This window comes from Stegodyphus dumicola, chromosome 4 (assembly GCF_044657685.1).
Source record: "Stegodyphus dumicola isolate Sdum_Otavi_A_Nest chromosome 4, ASM4465768v1".
Taxonomy (NCBI): domain Eukaryota; kingdom Metazoa; phylum Arthropoda; class Arachnida; order Araneae; family Eresidae; genus Stegodyphus; species Stegodyphus dumicola.
Genome location: NC_140771.1, coordinates 226,151,311 through 226,169,794, shown reverse-complemented (window position 1 = coordinate 226,169,794; position 18,484 = coordinate 226,151,311). Strand labels below are relative to the sequence as shown.

The 18,484-nt window shown below is 30.2% G+C and overlaps 1 protein-coding gene across 3 annotated transcripts in view; it reads right to left on the bottom strand.

Annotated features, from left to right (window-relative positions):
- Positions 1-2,416: 2,416 nt before the first annotated feature.
- The window catches only part of Marf (Mitochondrial assembly regulatory factor), a 58,433-nt gene continuing 42,365 nt past the window's right edge, over positions 2,417-18,484 (bottom strand). For all 3 annotated transcript variants that reach the window (XM_085816057.1, XM_085816059.1, XM_085816058.1), the window contains 7 exons: positions 17,239-17,470; positions 16,952-17,054; positions 14,095-14,315; positions 12,200-12,352; positions 10,855-11,051; positions 6,905-7,039; positions 2,417-3,789 (listed from right to left, as the gene is read on the bottom strand). In XM_085816057.1, the coding sequence (XP_085672183.1) occupies positions 3,720-3,789; positions 6,905-7,039; positions 10,855-11,051; positions 12,200-12,352; positions 14,095-14,315; positions 16,952-17,054; positions 17,239-17,470 (1,111 nt within the window). In that variant the 3' untranslated portion in view covers positions 2,417-3,719. The remainder of the gene's footprint in view (positions 3,790-6,904; positions 7,040-10,854; positions 11,052-12,199; positions 12,353-14,094; positions 14,316-16,951; positions 17,055-17,238; positions 17,471-18,484) is intronic.

Here is an 18,484-nt window from a genome sequence, read left to right as displayed (position 1 = left end):
AGATTAATAGCCCTTCTGGGCTTAACCCCCCCCTCTACTTCTAAATTTGAATATTTTGTACTTTCCCATGCCACTTTTTCTTTCTATTTTCCCAGCCAACACATGTTGCATTCATCAATATCAATATTTTGAAAAGTAGTTCTTCCGTAATTTTCTTCAATTATTTTAAAATTTTAACCCCTTCAATATGGGTTATCAATTTAGCTTTTCCACTGCCTTCAGTATCTTTTTTGATTCATCCTCATTTTTACCCACACTGTCTTTCACCAGTGCAACTATTTCTGCATGTTCTAAAATTTCACAATTTTCATCTCTCCCATATATTCTTCAACATAACCATCACTAACTTCTTCACAGCCTGGAATTTTCTTAACTATTACACAATAGTAAGTCAACTATTTCACACTTTTCTGTCTCTTCTGTTTTTGTGAAATTTGTTTCTTGAATGGTCAGCAACTTTCTCCAGGAACGAGGCTTATCTGTTCGATTTCCCTCCAAGAATGAGCTATCTATCCAACAACATCCAACATAGCTATTTTTTTCAGTTTCTCAATCATATCCCACCCTTCCTCCATGGCTAGGACAAGAGATGAAAGATGTCTGTATTTTTTCTTCATTGCCTCCAAAATGCCCTGATCCATTGGTTGACACTGAAGTTATGAAAGACGGCTCTTATATCTTCATCTCATAACTGTTCTGCATCAGGATGGGATGAGGCATTGTCTAGAATGAGAATCGCCTTCCTCGGTAGATTTTTTTGATTATAAAAACTTTCCACTGATGGAACAAACTGCTGATGAAACCAATCATTAAATATTGCTCCATTCATCTATGCGTTTCACTGATTCCGGTAACAAATAGGAAGATCATAGTTGGTTTTGGTCCCATTAGTGTACTTTTTTATGTTTTTAAACACCCAGGGATTTTTTGATTCTCCTATAAGCACTAGTTTGTGCTCATAGGGAATTGTTGCATTCCTGCATGCCAAGATTGCGACTCCTTCTTCTTTTGTAGCCCGCTGTCAATTTTTATTCCCTGGATGCCAGAATTTTTGAAGGTAACATTCGAAAATTCAGATCAATTTCATCACAATTATAAATTTGATCTCCAGATAATACCCTCCTTTCAATTAGTTTGTGAAAATTATCCTTGGATATTGCAGCATTTTCCAAGTTAACAGATAGTCTTTTCCTCCACAAATATTTAATTGCCTCATGCCGTACTGCTTTTTCCATCTGTCGAGCCAGCCAGCACTAGCAGCAAATCCAGACTCTTCTTGAAATTCATCATAAAATTTTAAAGTTTACTCTTGCAAAATTGGTCCTGAAATGGCTGTTCCCTCTTCCTTTTGCTGACTGAACCATAATAAAGTGCCCAACTCATTTTTTTGTATTCACTATCTTTCGTATTTTTTTCCCTTTTAAACCATCCGCACATGCTCTTTTCACACAAGACTTGGTTTTGGACCTCTTGTTTTTCTATTCTATAAAAGTAATCTAAATCCATGGTAATTTTGTTTACACTTTCTCCTTTGGCCAGTCTCTTTAAAGCATTTAGTTTCATTTCCATTGTCATGTTAGTTTGTTTTCTTTTTGAACAACACTTTCACTTCACAGAATAGCAAAAGTCCCCCAAAATATATAAAACTTATATGCCGAGATGTGAACTGAGGAACGATACCTGCAATGAACTGGTGTAAGTTTAGTTTGCAATAAGATACAGTCACAAAACTTCAGACAAGTCTCCTAATGTTTCGCAACCATAGAAAGGAATGCGAGTCTGCAGTCAGCCACTACTCAACTATCTTTGTATCCTCGAAAGAAGCAAATAGCATTGCCGAGTATTACAACATATCTTGAAACATATTAGGCAGTTCCAAGAATAACTGGCACTATTTGGAAATGGCAAAATTCACAGAAAAAGAACACTCAAATCTTTAAACAGAACAGGAAAGACATATGCATAAATAATAATTATATGTACTGTATGTAATATTTGCTGTGTTTGAACTAGAGATATCTTTAAAAAGTTGTCGAGTTATATGGAATGTTGAGATATTGGGAGTCGAGTTTGCGGGATACCACTGTATTTAGATAGCACTAAATACAATCTTTTTTATTCATCTTTGTAGAATGTTAAGACTTCTGACTTTTGCTTATACAGCATAAGATATATATAAGCAAAAGTCAGATAATCGATCAACTATGCCTTTACGAAGAATCAAATGAGACCTTTCAATATGAACACTACGTATGTTCTAGAAACTTTCTTTCCAGAAATCTGATGAATTTTCTTCTATAAGATTCTACTGTGCAATTCTAAATATATAATAAAAAGACTTCATGAGTTATAATTCTTTCCCACATGCAACTGACTAAGTAATTCAGATGATCTGTAATATTTATTACAAAAATGATCAGATGATCTATAATATTTATTACATAACAGATGCTTATTATTTGATGATATTTATTACATTAAGATGATCTGTAACCAGATGCAACCATTTACCAGATGCTTATTATATTATGATATTTATCACCTTCAGATGACCTGTAATATTTATTAAATACTCATATAGATAGATGTAACACAATTTATTTCAAATTTGTACAGTCATTCACTAAGAAGAGAAAAAGAATCAAAGAAAAATTACATCCGATATATTTTAAATATTTTTATTACTTCAACAAATAGTAAAACCTGTTCGGAATGCAATTAACTCTTGATATAAATAAAAAGAAAACTTAAGTTTACTTGAACAAACATGCAACTTTAAAAATATATATTGTACGAGAAGAATTTTATGCTATTCATCTGCCTTAATAAAAGCATTGCCAATCATTACATCAAAAAGTAACTCATTGGTTTTGTTTAAAAATTTATCTTTTCACAATATGATTATTTTATATATGGCCACTTCTATAAAGAAATGATAAAATTTACAAAAATATTTTGTACATTTAGTTCATAAAATATTACATATTTTATAGATATAATTTTTATATAAGTATTTAAATATACACTTTCAGAAAATGAATTTAAAAAGAGGATATATTTCACAAAAAAGTACATATTACACATTCAATTTACAACTGATCAAAAAGGTATTCTGTATATAATTTGAAAAAATACAACAATTACATATTAAATCAATGTCTCTAATATATCACAGGAAGGAATAAATATTAAATTACCATTAAATTTAAAATTCTGATTCTAAGTCAAGTAAAACTAGCAAATAAATAATTTAAGACATATGACTGGAAAATGAAAATTTTATGTTGTAGTACAATTTCAGAAAGAACAAGTAGACTGAGGCATTAACTACTTGATAGCAACATACTTATCTTTTGTCTACTATTATGTAAAATGAAACTGGCAGCTGAAATTCGTCTAATATTATATAAAATGAAACTGGCAGCTAAAATTCAAACTGCCTTAATACAATTTTAATTTTTATCTTAGATTTATTAAAACAAATTATGAATGAAGAAAATATTTATGATAAAAATGCATGCAAACACTTGAGAAAAGCAATAACATTCCTTTTCATAAAGTAAACTGAAACTGTACATAAAGTGAATATTTATACACATCTCCAAAAGATTTCTCTTTGGTTATCTACAGATTGCATCTTTTCATGATGAATAGGCATATATTATCTACGATCAACTAATAGATTTTAATTACAACCTTGCAAACAATGACTAAGTTTCTCACTGATCATACTGCAGATACTGTTCACTAAATGTTTCTAATTCACTAAATAAATAATCAGCTTTATTCCTACAAAAAAGGAAAAAAAAATGAGGTTTTAGAACAATTAAATAATGTTTAATATAAAAAGTAGATAAATTTAAGATCAGATATCTGAAATGAATACATTACAAGTACATCAAATTAATAATATAAGTTAAATTAAAATCAAAGCCATTTTCACAATAAGAATTATATATTTTCATTCTAGAAAGGTAAGTAACTTATAGCAGGCACATATGAAGAAATTTATTCACCAGATTAATACAGAGCACATATTAGCAAATGGGAGAAATACTATTTAAACATCAAATGACCACTATTAAAATGCAATTTAATGACATCAGCAACAGGAACTTGAGCCTGAAATTTCAATAAATTATTTGCAAAACTTATGGCTAGGACTCAAATCTGAATTCCATTTAATAATTATAAAAAAGGAAATATTCCTTTTTGGACTTAAGAAACTATACAAGATATTCTATGAGACTCTAAAAATTAATCAGAAAAATTAAAATACACTGGTTTCGTTGCATAAAGTTTACATTTTTGCACATATAAAAATCATACTATTATTATGTATCAATTAGATATAATATTTCACATATTTAAAAAAGTGTTTGTTAGGAAGGTGCAAATGATTCATGCACTCAGGTCTGCTGATATTGGCTAAAAATCAATATATGCCAACTTAATAATTATATCATTCAATGAAATGTCACATTTCATCATTTTAATCATTAAATGGTTTATCAGGGCTTTTGCTCATGCTTTAAAGTTGCTCATGCATAATTTTGCTTTAGAGTTGCCCATGGATGAATTTGTTCATGCATAATTTACATTTGGGGGGGGGAATTAACTAAAGATTACATTTAGTAGTCCTTAGTAGTTCTTTTATTCATATTTTTAGTTAAACATGCCATTTCATATTTGTAAATTTAACCCTTTATTAAGACATAACAACAATATATTTTGCTATCTTTATCTAGTATTTATCATATTTGATTGTAGCTTGTAACAGAGCTAGAGGATAATGTATTGGTATGAAAGTTTTAAGGTACTAGCAATGCATGTATACAATCGATTTAAATTAAGAAATGCACTACAATAGATTCTCAGGATTATTATTTGGCAACAACTGCTTAAAGAAATGAATAACTGACATCAGTCTGGATTAAAAAATAGTTTGCTAGAACTGCATTATCTTGAATATCCAGATATTCCATTAGTGAAAGGCTGCATAGTCAGCTACAAGCAGGGAAACCTATTGTTTGTCCTCCATGAACTCCAGCAAAATGCACTCATATGCAGTGGTGCACAGATCATTCTGGATTTATGGAATAATATAGACTGCAGCCATTCGTAATTTATTTTTTTTTTTGCTGATAGATTTTACTTTTATTTGGAGAGTGATTCCAGTCAGGTTACAATCCGGAGGGGGAAAAACAATTGCAACAGACAAACAAACAAACAAAAACATGCAAATTTGAATGGCAGACTGACCTACGTACTTTTACTAGTGCAATTATGAATGCTTATACAGTAGAAGTCCAGAAATCCGCAAAGCTTAGGACCAGAGGTTGTGCGGATTTCAAGACAGAAAAGATAAATCATAATATTCAGACTAAAAGTGCAAAATAAATAAGGTGTATTAGATACATTTAATTAAATTATTATATACATTATTGCAATAAATTATTACATGCATTAAATTATTATTACATACATAAATTGATTATATTATTCGTTGTATTATATGTACACAGCATAGAGGTTTGCCGATTTCGCCTTATGAAAAGCCATTTCCAGCTTTGGATTCTGCTGTTAGAATCACTGTTGTTGTAAAATTTCAACAGCTTTTCTTTATTTTTTCATATATCGTACACAATTGTGTTGCAATTCCATACGATTCTGCTCTAAACCGAGGAGTAGCACCTGCATCCATCTTTTGCAGAATTTGCCCTTTTTGCATTACCATCAATGCAATGTGTTTACATTTTCAAACGTTGCAAGTAGTAAAAAATAATGAGTGCATTTCTTATCTGTCACTGTATTTAAAAGGGCTGAATTTTAAAATATTCTTAATTCTTCTTAATATCCACAAAATATCCGGATAAAAAAAAGGCAGCACTAAATAAATCTTGCGAGATAACAAAGCTCAGAAAATACAACAAAGTGAATCGTGAACTTGAAAGAAGAGTTGAGTGAATCGTCTGCTTTTTTACCTTGATGCAGATTAGAGGGAAAGAAACTTTTATCATGATGTCAATAATTTGGTTTTTCCATTATGACTCATTATTATTCGATAATTATGACGTCATTATTCGGTAAGTATTTTTTCTTTGATATTTCATAATCAGTGTTGCGGTTTCCGGAACCTATAAACTGAATATGAATGTTTATATTTTGAGAGGCAATGCACATTTTCGGTATTTGACTGTATATACAGAGATAAGTTTCTTAATCTTTATGTCAGTTTGCCTAGGGCTGCAAGCAGGGAAATAATTTCCCCCTGATAGATGATAATGCCTGTCTCATCGCCTTGTACTAGACTAATTTTCTTAACAGAGAAGGAATCCTCAGCAGATGGAATGACCCACATACTCTGTGGATTTAAATCAGATAGATCAATGTGTAGGATGCTGACTTCCACTACTGCAGTCCCTTGCCTAGAACTCTCCAGAAACTTCAAGGCACTATTCATCAGGTAGGAGTAATCACAAATCTCAGTTTTTTTTTCTATGTATTTCTAAAAGGTTTAACACTAATATTTTACTTTCCAACTTTAATATTTCCTATGTTCTTATTTAAACCTTTTCCCCAGACATAAGCAATTCTGAGTTTTGAAAGTATGTCAGGCATGACAAAATAAACATTCTGTGCAATTTCCATGTTCTTAACTGAAAAATCATTCAAATTATACGAGTTTTTACTCATGTAAATTGATTTACATTCGATTAATATCATTCGCATGGTTTAATTTTTATTTTACTTACATATGGATATTCCCTTTCAATAGACAATTTTTATACAAAATCAATTTGAAATTCAATATTACACATGATTTTAATTCTGAAATGCACATCTATCTTATATTTTCACAAATAAAGATATCAATTCAATAAATTGAAAAAGAAATACCAACCTTAAAGTTCGAGATGCAACACTAGATTCATCTAGCTTTTGAGTATCTTGATCCAAAACACCTATTTCATTTTGCATGTCAGATATGACTTCATCAACCAAATGACATAAGCGAGCAAATGTACTTGACAGCTCTCTGGTAAGAAAATTTTAAAACCCTTTTTTTAACAGTAGAAACATAATAAAATACAAAGCCACTTTCTAGACACTATTTAGTGGAAGGGAATTTTACTTTAAATGTTGTGTACGAAAATAAATCAGCATTAGATAAACATCTTCATTATTATTCAACTCACAGCGCTCTTTAATAAAGCATTATTAATTGTCAAGACTATTTACTAACCCTTATCCAAGAACAGCTTTTATTTACTGGATTTAATGCAGTTCCTTTTTTTAAAAAAAATTAAAATACCCTGGGAAAAGTATACTGCATAATTATTTTACAATTACAAGCTACATTGCTTAAAAAAGAAATTTAAAAGAAAAATTTCCATATTTTTGTGCCACCTTTCTGAATTTTTTCCATTATAGGAAAGCATACATCAAATAATTTTCTATAGATATATGTAACAGCTGTTGTCTATTAAACATGATTAAACTAAATTTGAAATTTAACCTCAACTGTCTATGCAGACAGCTGCCAAACCAATAAAGAATTTAGATCTGGCTGGTGTTATGTATAAGGTTAGACTCTAATGATCTCAAATGGTCTAGATTTCTCTAATGGACTGAGGTGCTTTTGTAGCTAGAGATGGGTCAACTCTTACCTAACTATTTAAAATCAACAGGAATCAGTTTCTTGAGTGCATTTTCCAGGATGATTCAGCAACACAGTACAGAGACAAAGTGGTAAGCATCACATGTACGAAAAATGCATGTGATACTTGCATATCAATAACATTACTCTTTTCATCTTTATACCTATTTATCATTACTTAGGTAACAAAATGGCTGTGGGACTGTAATATTCCTAGCTTACTATGGCCTAGTAATACTCTACATTTAAATCTAGATAAAAACCTATGGAAACCAGATGAGTAAGGAAGTGTTGAACAAGAAATCTGGATCACTAAGGCAGTACTCTTCCAAGTTTAGCATCATAAAATACCCCTTGAATGTACAGGAAAATTAATTTTGCCAATGCCCAGTTGTAGAGGCAGACATCAACAGACCATGAGGGCGCCTACTAAATATTAGCGGCAGTGACATTATTACAAATCCTGTTTTCCACTGTGATAGCTGAATTACATGTATGTACCATTTTGCCACTATTTGTGTTAAAGGGCTGTTTTTTGGGGGGAGGGGACACCACTTCATGAAATGCAATAAATATGCATTGTTTGTAGTTTCAACTGTGAAAGTTACTGTTTGCAGTTACTGTTTTCTGTGCCAAATACTGATAGCAGTATACAAAGCAATTGTTTTTTTGCACACTACTACATATTTCTTACATTTAGGAAAATTATATTATAATCAGAATCAGCTTATGTAACAGTAGTTTTCTCATTAAAAATATAGTTATCATATTTATTTAGATTGAAGTATATTATTTTGAAATGGAAAAGATTTGCTCTTTCTTTCACTTCTTTCGGGCTTCTCTCCTGCAACCTATACTGGAACTTTGATTTATTTGATTACAGCAAAGCACACGGGGGCTATCTGCCTAAGGTGAGGGGTACTTTCACGCAAGACTTTCAAAGGGAAACTGGCTCATATACATATATTATGCAAGGGGAAAAACACAAGCAGTCAGTCAGCTCACCAGGATACGAAGTCCGGACCAAATCACCAATGTTCAGTGATTTTACCACTCAGTCACTGGTGAGCCCAATATACTAGAAGACAATAACTTTTAATAATATTACAACCAATAAAATAAAAAAATTCTAAGATATAAGAATAACGCTTTATACTGAAAAGAATTATATATGAAATCCATGATGCATTATACTGTGGGGGGGATACAATAACCCGCCCAAAAAATACAGAATTAACAAGATATTATATGATTTTATTTTCCTGTCTACTTGTTAGCCCACTCTTGCTCCTAATCTTTTATCATCTTTTAACATCAATGTGGTGAACACAAATTTTCTAGGTCTTCACATCAGCAAAGTTTAAGTGTTTGAACAAAGGAGAATTTCCATTTTGTATTCACTTGTCTCTCAGTCTTAAATCCAGTCTTCTTCCTCTGTAATGTTTTAAGCAGTATGATTTGAATACATCTTTTAGTATTATTAAATGGATGCAATTTTCAGACGTGACATTTAAGTGTTCTGAATATGGATTTGGACATGTAAATTAAGCCTGTACAGCAGTGAAATTCAAAATAAGAGAATATATATGATATAGGAAAAATTCCAATACTGGCTTTTGAAGGGGGAATCAACTAACATTTAATTTTTGAATACCACAATCAGTTAACGGTTCTCAGAGATTTTCCATTAATTTGGTTTTTTAGAAGAGTTTTTCTTTCTGGTGCACAGCATTTAATATGTTTTTATATGAAACATGAAAAAGGAAAAAATTCCAAGATCTTGATTCTTCTCGCACAGCACTTTAGTTTCTTCATGAAGTATAAAGGACTTGAAATTCATTTTTTATAATCATAATGGCTCAAAATGCATAAAACTCCGAAAATATCTTGCTTAACGTCTACAGTAGATGTTTTCATATGGTTGAGAGTCAGAAATGAATTTGAAATCTATTTAAGAATGTAATTATCAATGCAAACTGGTTTGCTTAACTCTGTAAAATAAATACATTAGCCACAACACAGCTGAATTTTTTCAGCATTGCAGTAAACAAAAGTTTTTATTATTTATATTAATTTTTATTCTAATTTCCAGGGTCGGATTTACATATAAGCTACACAAGCTATAGCTTAGGGCCCCTACTTTCTTGGAGGCTTCCCAAAAATTAAAATATATTATAAATAGTATTAAAATATATTATAAAGGGCTCCATATCTCAAATAGCTTAGGGCAGTGCTCCGCAACCTTTTCTCACCTGTGATGCACAAAAAACCTTTCTGGAATTTCGTGGCACACCAAAGAGTTCCGAGTTATCAAGGAAGTGCCGAAAAAATTCAAATGCTGACACACTTACAATCACACACACAACCACACAACAGTGAAATGTATAAAAACATTTAAAATAGACATTATTAAGGAAAAAAATTGTCATTGTGTATTAAATACATAATAAAAAATTGCAAAATGTCAAATACATGTATTTGATTGCGGCACACCTATATCCTACTCATGGCACACCGGTTGCGGAGCACTGGCTTAGGACCTTATCAAGTCGAAATCTCGCTCTGCTAATTTCGGTTATGCTAATAGCTTAACACACTGCTTGATTACATTTAATAGCTTTACAATTTGTTGCTGTCATTCATGCTTCAGTTGTTAATCAATAACTATGAATACAAATCGCCATTTTTACTGAAATCAATCATTTTGAACCATTATCAAATATTGACAAAAACAAGAGTAAGAATTTAATGTTTCCATTAAAACTACTTATATGGTGAAAAATGAACAGATAAATTAACTCAGGTGACCTTTCTCAAAAAGATTTATTCTAAACTGCCATGAAACTGAATTCTTTCTAAACTGCCATGAAATTGACATTTAAATTATTTCTAACATTTTGTATTACATAACACCCCAAGCAACCTCAAATATGTAAAACATCACAAGAAGTTATCAAATAAGCATCATATTCATTCCTGAAAAACAAGTAGCTACATTTTAACATGAAAACATTTCTGATATCAATTGAAACAAAAATAAAACTTTAGGGTAAAATAAAAAACATTCTGACTTTCTTCCCAAGAACTAAAACTAAATTTTGAAGAATTTGTATCACAAAACACTAATTCACATTTCTGAATTTTACATGAAAGGCTGACATTTAAATTTTCAACTAAAATAAGGAAAAACTCACTGTTGTACTTGATGACTGCAATTTGCACTAGTAAGGTCAACAATAAGTCTCAGTTTTCTAGTCGTATGGTTTACATACTGTTTTTTAAATGATCTTTCTTTAGCTTTATTTGTCCAAGTTAATCTTTCATAGGCATACAACAGACCATAAATGGCAAGTGAAGCTCCAATGATACGCCAACCAACAGCTCTCATAAGCTGTAATCATTAAAAAGAATCAATATACTGTGTAAGCATATTTACTGAAATGATTATGACACTACATGTTATAAATAAGAAATAAAAGAATTATTTGCAGCTAAAATCTACTGTTAAAAGAGTTCTAAAAATTAAATAATAAAGTTGCAATTCTAAAGTCAGTAATAATTTTATTAAAAAATTTAAAGTTTATTAAACTTTCCGAAACATAAATATAAAAAAAAAAAAAAAAAAAAAAAAAAAAAAAAAAAAAATCAAAAATGAAACTTTCCCTTCATAAAGAATATGTCCACTAGTTCCCCTTCAAAATCTCATGAACAATAAGTCCTTATTTAAACATCAACTGTTCAAAGAACAAAAGGTTTATAACTGTCAAGTTTAGTTACGTACAAAGACATATAATGCATAATATATATATATGTTTAGCTTTGCAATTTGCATTTGAAATGTGAATTGATTATCGAGTCTAAATTCCGAATCCACCAAAATAAAATGACACACAGAAATTGGAACAAGAAATTAAAGCAACTGTGACAAATATTGATAATTCTTTTATGGCCATTTTTGATATTAAAATCAAATTTTGCACTGAAAATGGAATGCTTTCTTGCACTGAATCTTTATTAAGACTTATAATTATCACACAGCTTTCGACTCAATTTTGATTATTCACCTATGTTTATAACAGCATAAAATAGAATATGATTTTTAAAAGCATACCTTTCACAGCTATGTATATTTTCCTGCAACTATAAAAACATCAAACAGGAGAAAGAAATAATTTAGCTACAGATTGCAACCATTATTTATCAGCTAGAATGAAATTTTGAAAATTCTTTATAATTAAGTACAAAGATAAAAAAATGATATTAATGAATTATAATTGCCAATATACATCTTTTCCTCTACAATTTTTTTTTGAGTCATTAAATTTTTCCTAAAATTTCAATTTCCATTTTTTTTTTTTTTTTTTTTTTTTTGCCAACTTCTAAAATAGCATTTATTCCTGCAGCACTTATAGTTAAATTATTTTATATAACTGTAATAGCAAATTTGCCATTATATGATTTAGAAATAAAGCTACACTACATATATTACACAGTTTTTCAAATGAAATACAAAGCCAGATAGTAGAAAATAAAACATACAAAACCACCAATAGCTAAAATGCCAACAGCTGTCTGAGAAGATGGGGATGAAAGTGCTAGTTTTTGAAGAAGAGCTAGATATTCTGGAGCTGGAGTAATAACTTGTACTTCATTGCTAGGAGTTTGTGGTGTGCTGGGTACAGGCCATGGAACCTGAAAAATTTGACATGGTGGATGTAATATTAAATCATTTATGAAATAAGGATACAAAAAATATGACTTCCATTAACAGGTTTAAATAATAATTATATTTATATACTCTTATGAATTTTGTACATAGATAGATGATTTTAGTGCAGTTATATGTAATTGAGAAGGGGAATTCAGGGGCAAGACTGTTTAACACTGAGTACATGGTTTCTCAGTAATTTGGAGAAATATCATGAAGCTGGCTACATTAATTAATACATTACATTACAGTAATTAATTTTTGTTGCCAAATTTGAGGAGAACTTGCCAAACTTGGCAACATTTTGGTATGGTTTCTGTATCACTGTAATAAGTATTGTAATTGAGTAAATGTAATTGATCACTATATTGGCTGTAACAGCAATTCTGCCTTCATATTGCCTTCCAGAAATTTCGAGTAGTAGTAGAAATATCTCGGCGGATGTGCGGGAGTATAAGGCGGTAGAGATCATCTGCTCCCAGTTGTTGTTTTCAGCTGTTAGCTTAGCATGAGTTCTGACTACTATGTCTGGTTTAGCTTCATTCTTTAGCTGTGCTTTGCACTGCCTTTTGTGTTTAACGTCCATAGTAGTCTGAAGTGTAACTACTGATTGTACTCTGTGATATTGTGCAGAAATGTACGATTATTTTGGGGGAAAGTTCCATCTCTCTCTCTCTTTTTTTTTTTTTTTTTTTTTGATAAAATAAATCGGAGTGTGTGCATTCAATCTATTACGAATCTGTATGCATGTAACAATACACTTTAAAAATATTAGTTGAACTTATGAAAATATGCTGCTTGAACCATGTTCTTTCTTATTGTCTCTATTAACAAATAATTTAAAATCTGTATGTGAGTACGGAATGACTGACTATGAATATTTAGTGCAATGAAAAAAAAAAGCAATACTTTTAATTTATTAAAATCATTAAATATTTTAATTATATTATACTAGCCAGATCCAATAAAATTTCACTAACTTTCACACTATCATTACATTTTTTCTTTTCTATAATAATTTTAGGAAGCTGAACATAAGTGGCTAGTCACTCATAAAAATCACTCATTTCTCAAACAATATAAGTAAATTTCAGAATGCCAATTTTCCTTTCAGTCAGTATGTGATGAAATTTCATTTAATTATTTAAACTACATGTAAATTGATATCATCAAAAGATATATGAATAACTCCATTCACACAGGTGTAAATAAATTTTAACATACTAATTTGTACCAATAACATATAAAAATAATTTATTTCTGTATTAGTCTTTAAAATTTACCACTGCTTATATGAATAGCTTGTACTCTGATGAACATAAAGAGTAACAACATAGTATAATAAAAAATGTAGCCTAAATTTATTCTTTATTACATGAAGTGGAAAAAGACAAGATAAATTCTTCCTCATTTTGGATCTTAAGAACATTTTAGATTACCTTATGTATATGATTTTAATAACTATAATATTCAACATTTATAATAATTTTAAAATGCACAAATGCAGTGTATTTTAGAATAAGCTCACACAAATATATTACAAGTAGTAATATTTGGTAACACAAATATTTATAGATAGTTATATTAAAATTACTGAGCTGCAAATTAAATCTAAACTAAACGACATTTTTGAAAACAATTTACTAAATCAAACATTTTTGGTGTGGGGTAGAAACTATATTTTGCTCTCTAATAGTCAAAAGAACTAAAAAATTCCTATACTCACTGATTCAACTGATTTTCCAAGAACCTTTTTAGATCTGCTGGGGCCAAGAAAACATTTTATAATATTCACTAACCCCAAAGAGAATCTAAATTCTAAATCTTCCTGGAAATCAGAGCATAAGCTGTCACAATTAAGACGATAAAGTACTTCAAAACTATGCCGAGGTAAAACATTCATCATTTTTGGGCGATGTTCTGGAGGTATCAGAGAAGACATACGATCTATAGCAACAAAAGTAAATTATATAATTTTCTCATTGATAAAAAATACTGGTTTTCCAAAATAATTTAGATATAACTATATTAATATAATTTAATTAATATACAAATATTAATTTAGATATAACTATACTAAGATAAGTAGTCTCATGTCATTAGTACTATATAGTATCAATGAGTTGAAAATAGTTTTTTCAATAAATAAATCAATAAATAAGATTCAATGTACAGCTTTACAACAATCTGTTTTATCTTCAGAGTAAAAAATAAAGACAAGTATTTAAATAAATTAAACTAATATTTACTTTAAAAAATATGACCCCACTGTTTTAATGCATTTAACAAATACGCAGTATAAAATTTATCATAGAATTGCGTCAATTTTTTAATTTGCTTATTACCAAATGAACCCATTTTGGTATTTGCATTATTCTACAAAATATGCTTAAATGAAGATGATCCATGAGAAAGTGCTCCAACTGTATATCTGCTGAATATTTTCTCCAGTTTCTTGATCATCATTTATCACATTTTCTCAAACTTTTTTTCAAATGAGGATAACTTTTATAAATTTGAATATTCTGTGGACCAGCTTACTCTAGTCCCCTTCAGAAATACTATTTTAGCATATATTACTATCACTATATTTATATTTTAAAAACAAAGTTTATTAAAACTCATTAAATTTTATTCTAGTATTAAGTAATTAGTTTAATAGAAGAAAACTATATTTTTAATAATTCAAAGCAATTAGAGTTTGGAAATTTCAATCTTATGAACTAATATTTAGATGCAATATTGATTCTCCCATTAATGAGAAAGATTTGACAGCAGATTCTGGCACAACTGTTCTGTGTTTGGATGTATGGTGGTAAGCTTAAGCCTGAGATCAGCACAGACTTAAATTGCTTTTGATACTTTGTATTTATTTGAGCCAGATTTTACTCACAAAATGCTAGTCCTGGGAGAAAAAATGTTAGATGACTGGCAAGTGTTATTTCCAAATGTTGAGATTTTCAGCTACAGTATGGAATATGCAGTTGATCCGAGTTTTACTTTTTTTCTTTTCTTGCAATCTAGGAGAACCACAAAGGTAGGCTTCGAGGACTTAGTATGAGAAACACTGATCTACCACATTACACGAAATTTGTTATTACACCCCAGTTAATCAAACGGAGAGAATTTTGGCGTGTGAGAAATCCTCAGATTATGTAAGTTTCAATTTTGAAACATTTTCCTAGTTATCTACATGCCTAATGTAAGAAATCTGAAAGGGCTAAATTAAAGAATACATAGTTGAAAGGACAGTTAGATCAGTCTCACAAGGGAATTGCTCAAATTTATGATGTTAGGGCAATATGAATTGCAGCATATTTTTCATCTGGGGCAGCATTATCTCCTTAAAATTGACACAGCTGAGTTATTTAATATATAAGTTTTATGTGACTTATCTAATCACTGTTTTATATTTAAGTAAAGAGAATAAAGAGAAGGTTATCAACAAATCATTTCTATATGCGAAATAAGAGGGAAAATTCAATATTAGAATGATTAAACTAAACTCGGTGCAACAGCCCTAGTGGGCCATGGCCTGCAGTGCCCTGAACAAGTGGTCAGCTTGTTGCAGGACCCCCCCCCCCCTGGTGTTAAGTTGCCAAGTGAACTTGGTGTTCATTTTATCGATCCACTCAAGTGATGAAAGGCTGAGTCAGCCCTGCCCAGCCCGGGGATTGAACCCCGGACATGTGGTGCTGCTGCACGAAGCACTAGCCACTACACCAATGGGCCTCAATTAGGTTGATTACTGATGAGGGAAAAAAAGAGAAGCTCTATGTATTTTAAGAAAAAGGTTTGCAATATTCTGCATACAAGATTCTACACTTCATTAAAAATAGATCCATATCATATCATTTCTCAAAAACATATCAAAGCTCTAATTATTATATTATTAGTATCATTACTTAAAATAGTGCTAACAACCAAACTGAAAGGGAAAATATTGTACTTATCTCCCCAACTCCTACTATGCTGCATGATATGTATATTTTACGTACTTGATGTTTACAAGAAACCCTGGGGAAGAAATTTAGAATTAGTTACTCTCCTCTCATACTATTTTCTCCAAAAGCTGTACATATCCCTGGAAAGCATCTGGATTCCTGGATGATGCTCCACAAAGCCTTAATCTTCTGAGTGGCATGTCTTTTTGGATCTTCTCACAAAGAACTGTTTTTAAACAGCATTTATAAGCTTAATTAAAAATTACTTAATTTAGCCTCTGTTTTAATAAACTCCAATCCATTAAGATTAAATTTATATCATCAAAGAAAGTAAGACAGCAAAATACTTTAAATCACAAACTAACATATACTAAGTGACAAAAATAACCTTGTGTCTGGATAAAGGTCATGCCTTCATCTAGAGAACTAAGCACACACAGATCCTTTAATCACAATTGTGATTAAAAATGATCAGTTTTGTTACATTTTTACAGCTCACAGTGATGTCCAATTTTAGGTTATACAAGCCAATTAACCTAATAACTGAATAAATATGTATACCAAATAATAACAGCCAAATATTAGATGAAAAACATGTAGTTCATATTTATAATAATAAACAGGAAAATCATTAATTACCAATCATATCTTTCTGAGCACTTTCAACAGCCATTTGAACTTGACTAGACAATCTTCCTCTAAGATTGCTACCTAAACCTTGTTCCACATGACTATTAAGCTCCTAAATGATATAAATGATATACTTTTTTAAATTTTCCAAATAGTTAACACAGAAATAAAGCTTAAAAATAGCGCAGATTCAATTATTTCAGAAAAATACTATAACTTGCATATAATTAAAAAAAATATTTATTAATTGATAAATGCTTTCAATTTAAAATTCACCTAATCAAGGACGAATATACCTTTTTATAAACACTCAATACAAGGCTGTCCGAATGGAAAGGCCTCTCAAATTCGTCTACAAGAACATTCAGTCTTCGAATTTCTTCACTTAAAGCTCCAGCAACTTTTTGCTCCACAGTTTCAACTATATGACAAATCTGATGCTTCACTTCCTGAGTTAGAATATTTAGTTGCTGCTGAGTAAAATCTAACCGATCATACTGCTCTTTCCGAAGGGACATCTTTTGGGCCCTAAACAGACAAAGCATAGTTATGTAAAGTATAAATAGAATTCTCAAAGAAAAGTTTAAATTAATTTTAAAACCATACATTACATTTCTTAAAAAATCTATTTAGCATGGAAGTGAAAATTAATATAGAAGTTTTTTAATAATGAAGGCTAGAGATTTCGAATATTTAAATACAACACCTCACTTGCTTTCAAGGAAAATATAAAGTAACCAATGCACTAATGACATAAACTACGTAAAGTAAAAATACACACCACATAAAACACCTGATAAACTGTGTAACTGAAATATATTTATGCATTTTTACTTTCTCAGGAGTCAAATACAAAATAATAACATGTATAAATATCCAACTCTTTTTGTGTAAAAAATACTGACTCAAAACAAACAGTTCTAATTATTAAAATAATTTTACATGGTATTTAATTATACACAGTCGGGCTTAAGAAAATTTTTTTCCGGGGGTTGGGGTGTTTTCTCCCACTTCAATTCATATCACAAATTCCATTTTAAAATTTTATTGTTTATTTTCAAGGTGAAAAGAATGTTAATATAAAGTAGGAGATTTCAATAATTACTTTTTTCTGAAAAGGAGGTATAAATGTTAAAATAATTTTCACAGAAATTTCTGTGAAGAAAAACTACATTTTAATATGCAATTCTTATGGGGGTTACAACCCCCAAATGCTCCTGTATGCAATAAAAAATCACATGTGCATAAAAACTTCTGATACTCAGCTATTCTGCTAGAATTAATTCAGATTGTGATACTTTCCGCCTAGTTCTAATAACAAAATAAATGTCACGTGTCTTTTCTTCTGATTAAGAAAATTCAAAATATTTTTGGCATTAACAGAAATACCATGATGTTAGCAAGTGCACTTGATCTTGGCTCACTATATTTCTCAAGTAGAACTCAAGTACCGAAGAGAAGAGAAACTTTTCGTTTGAAGCAGTAAGAAAGGTTAAGATTTTTAGAATTTTTCTTACTCTTGGAAAATGTTCAGTGTTACAT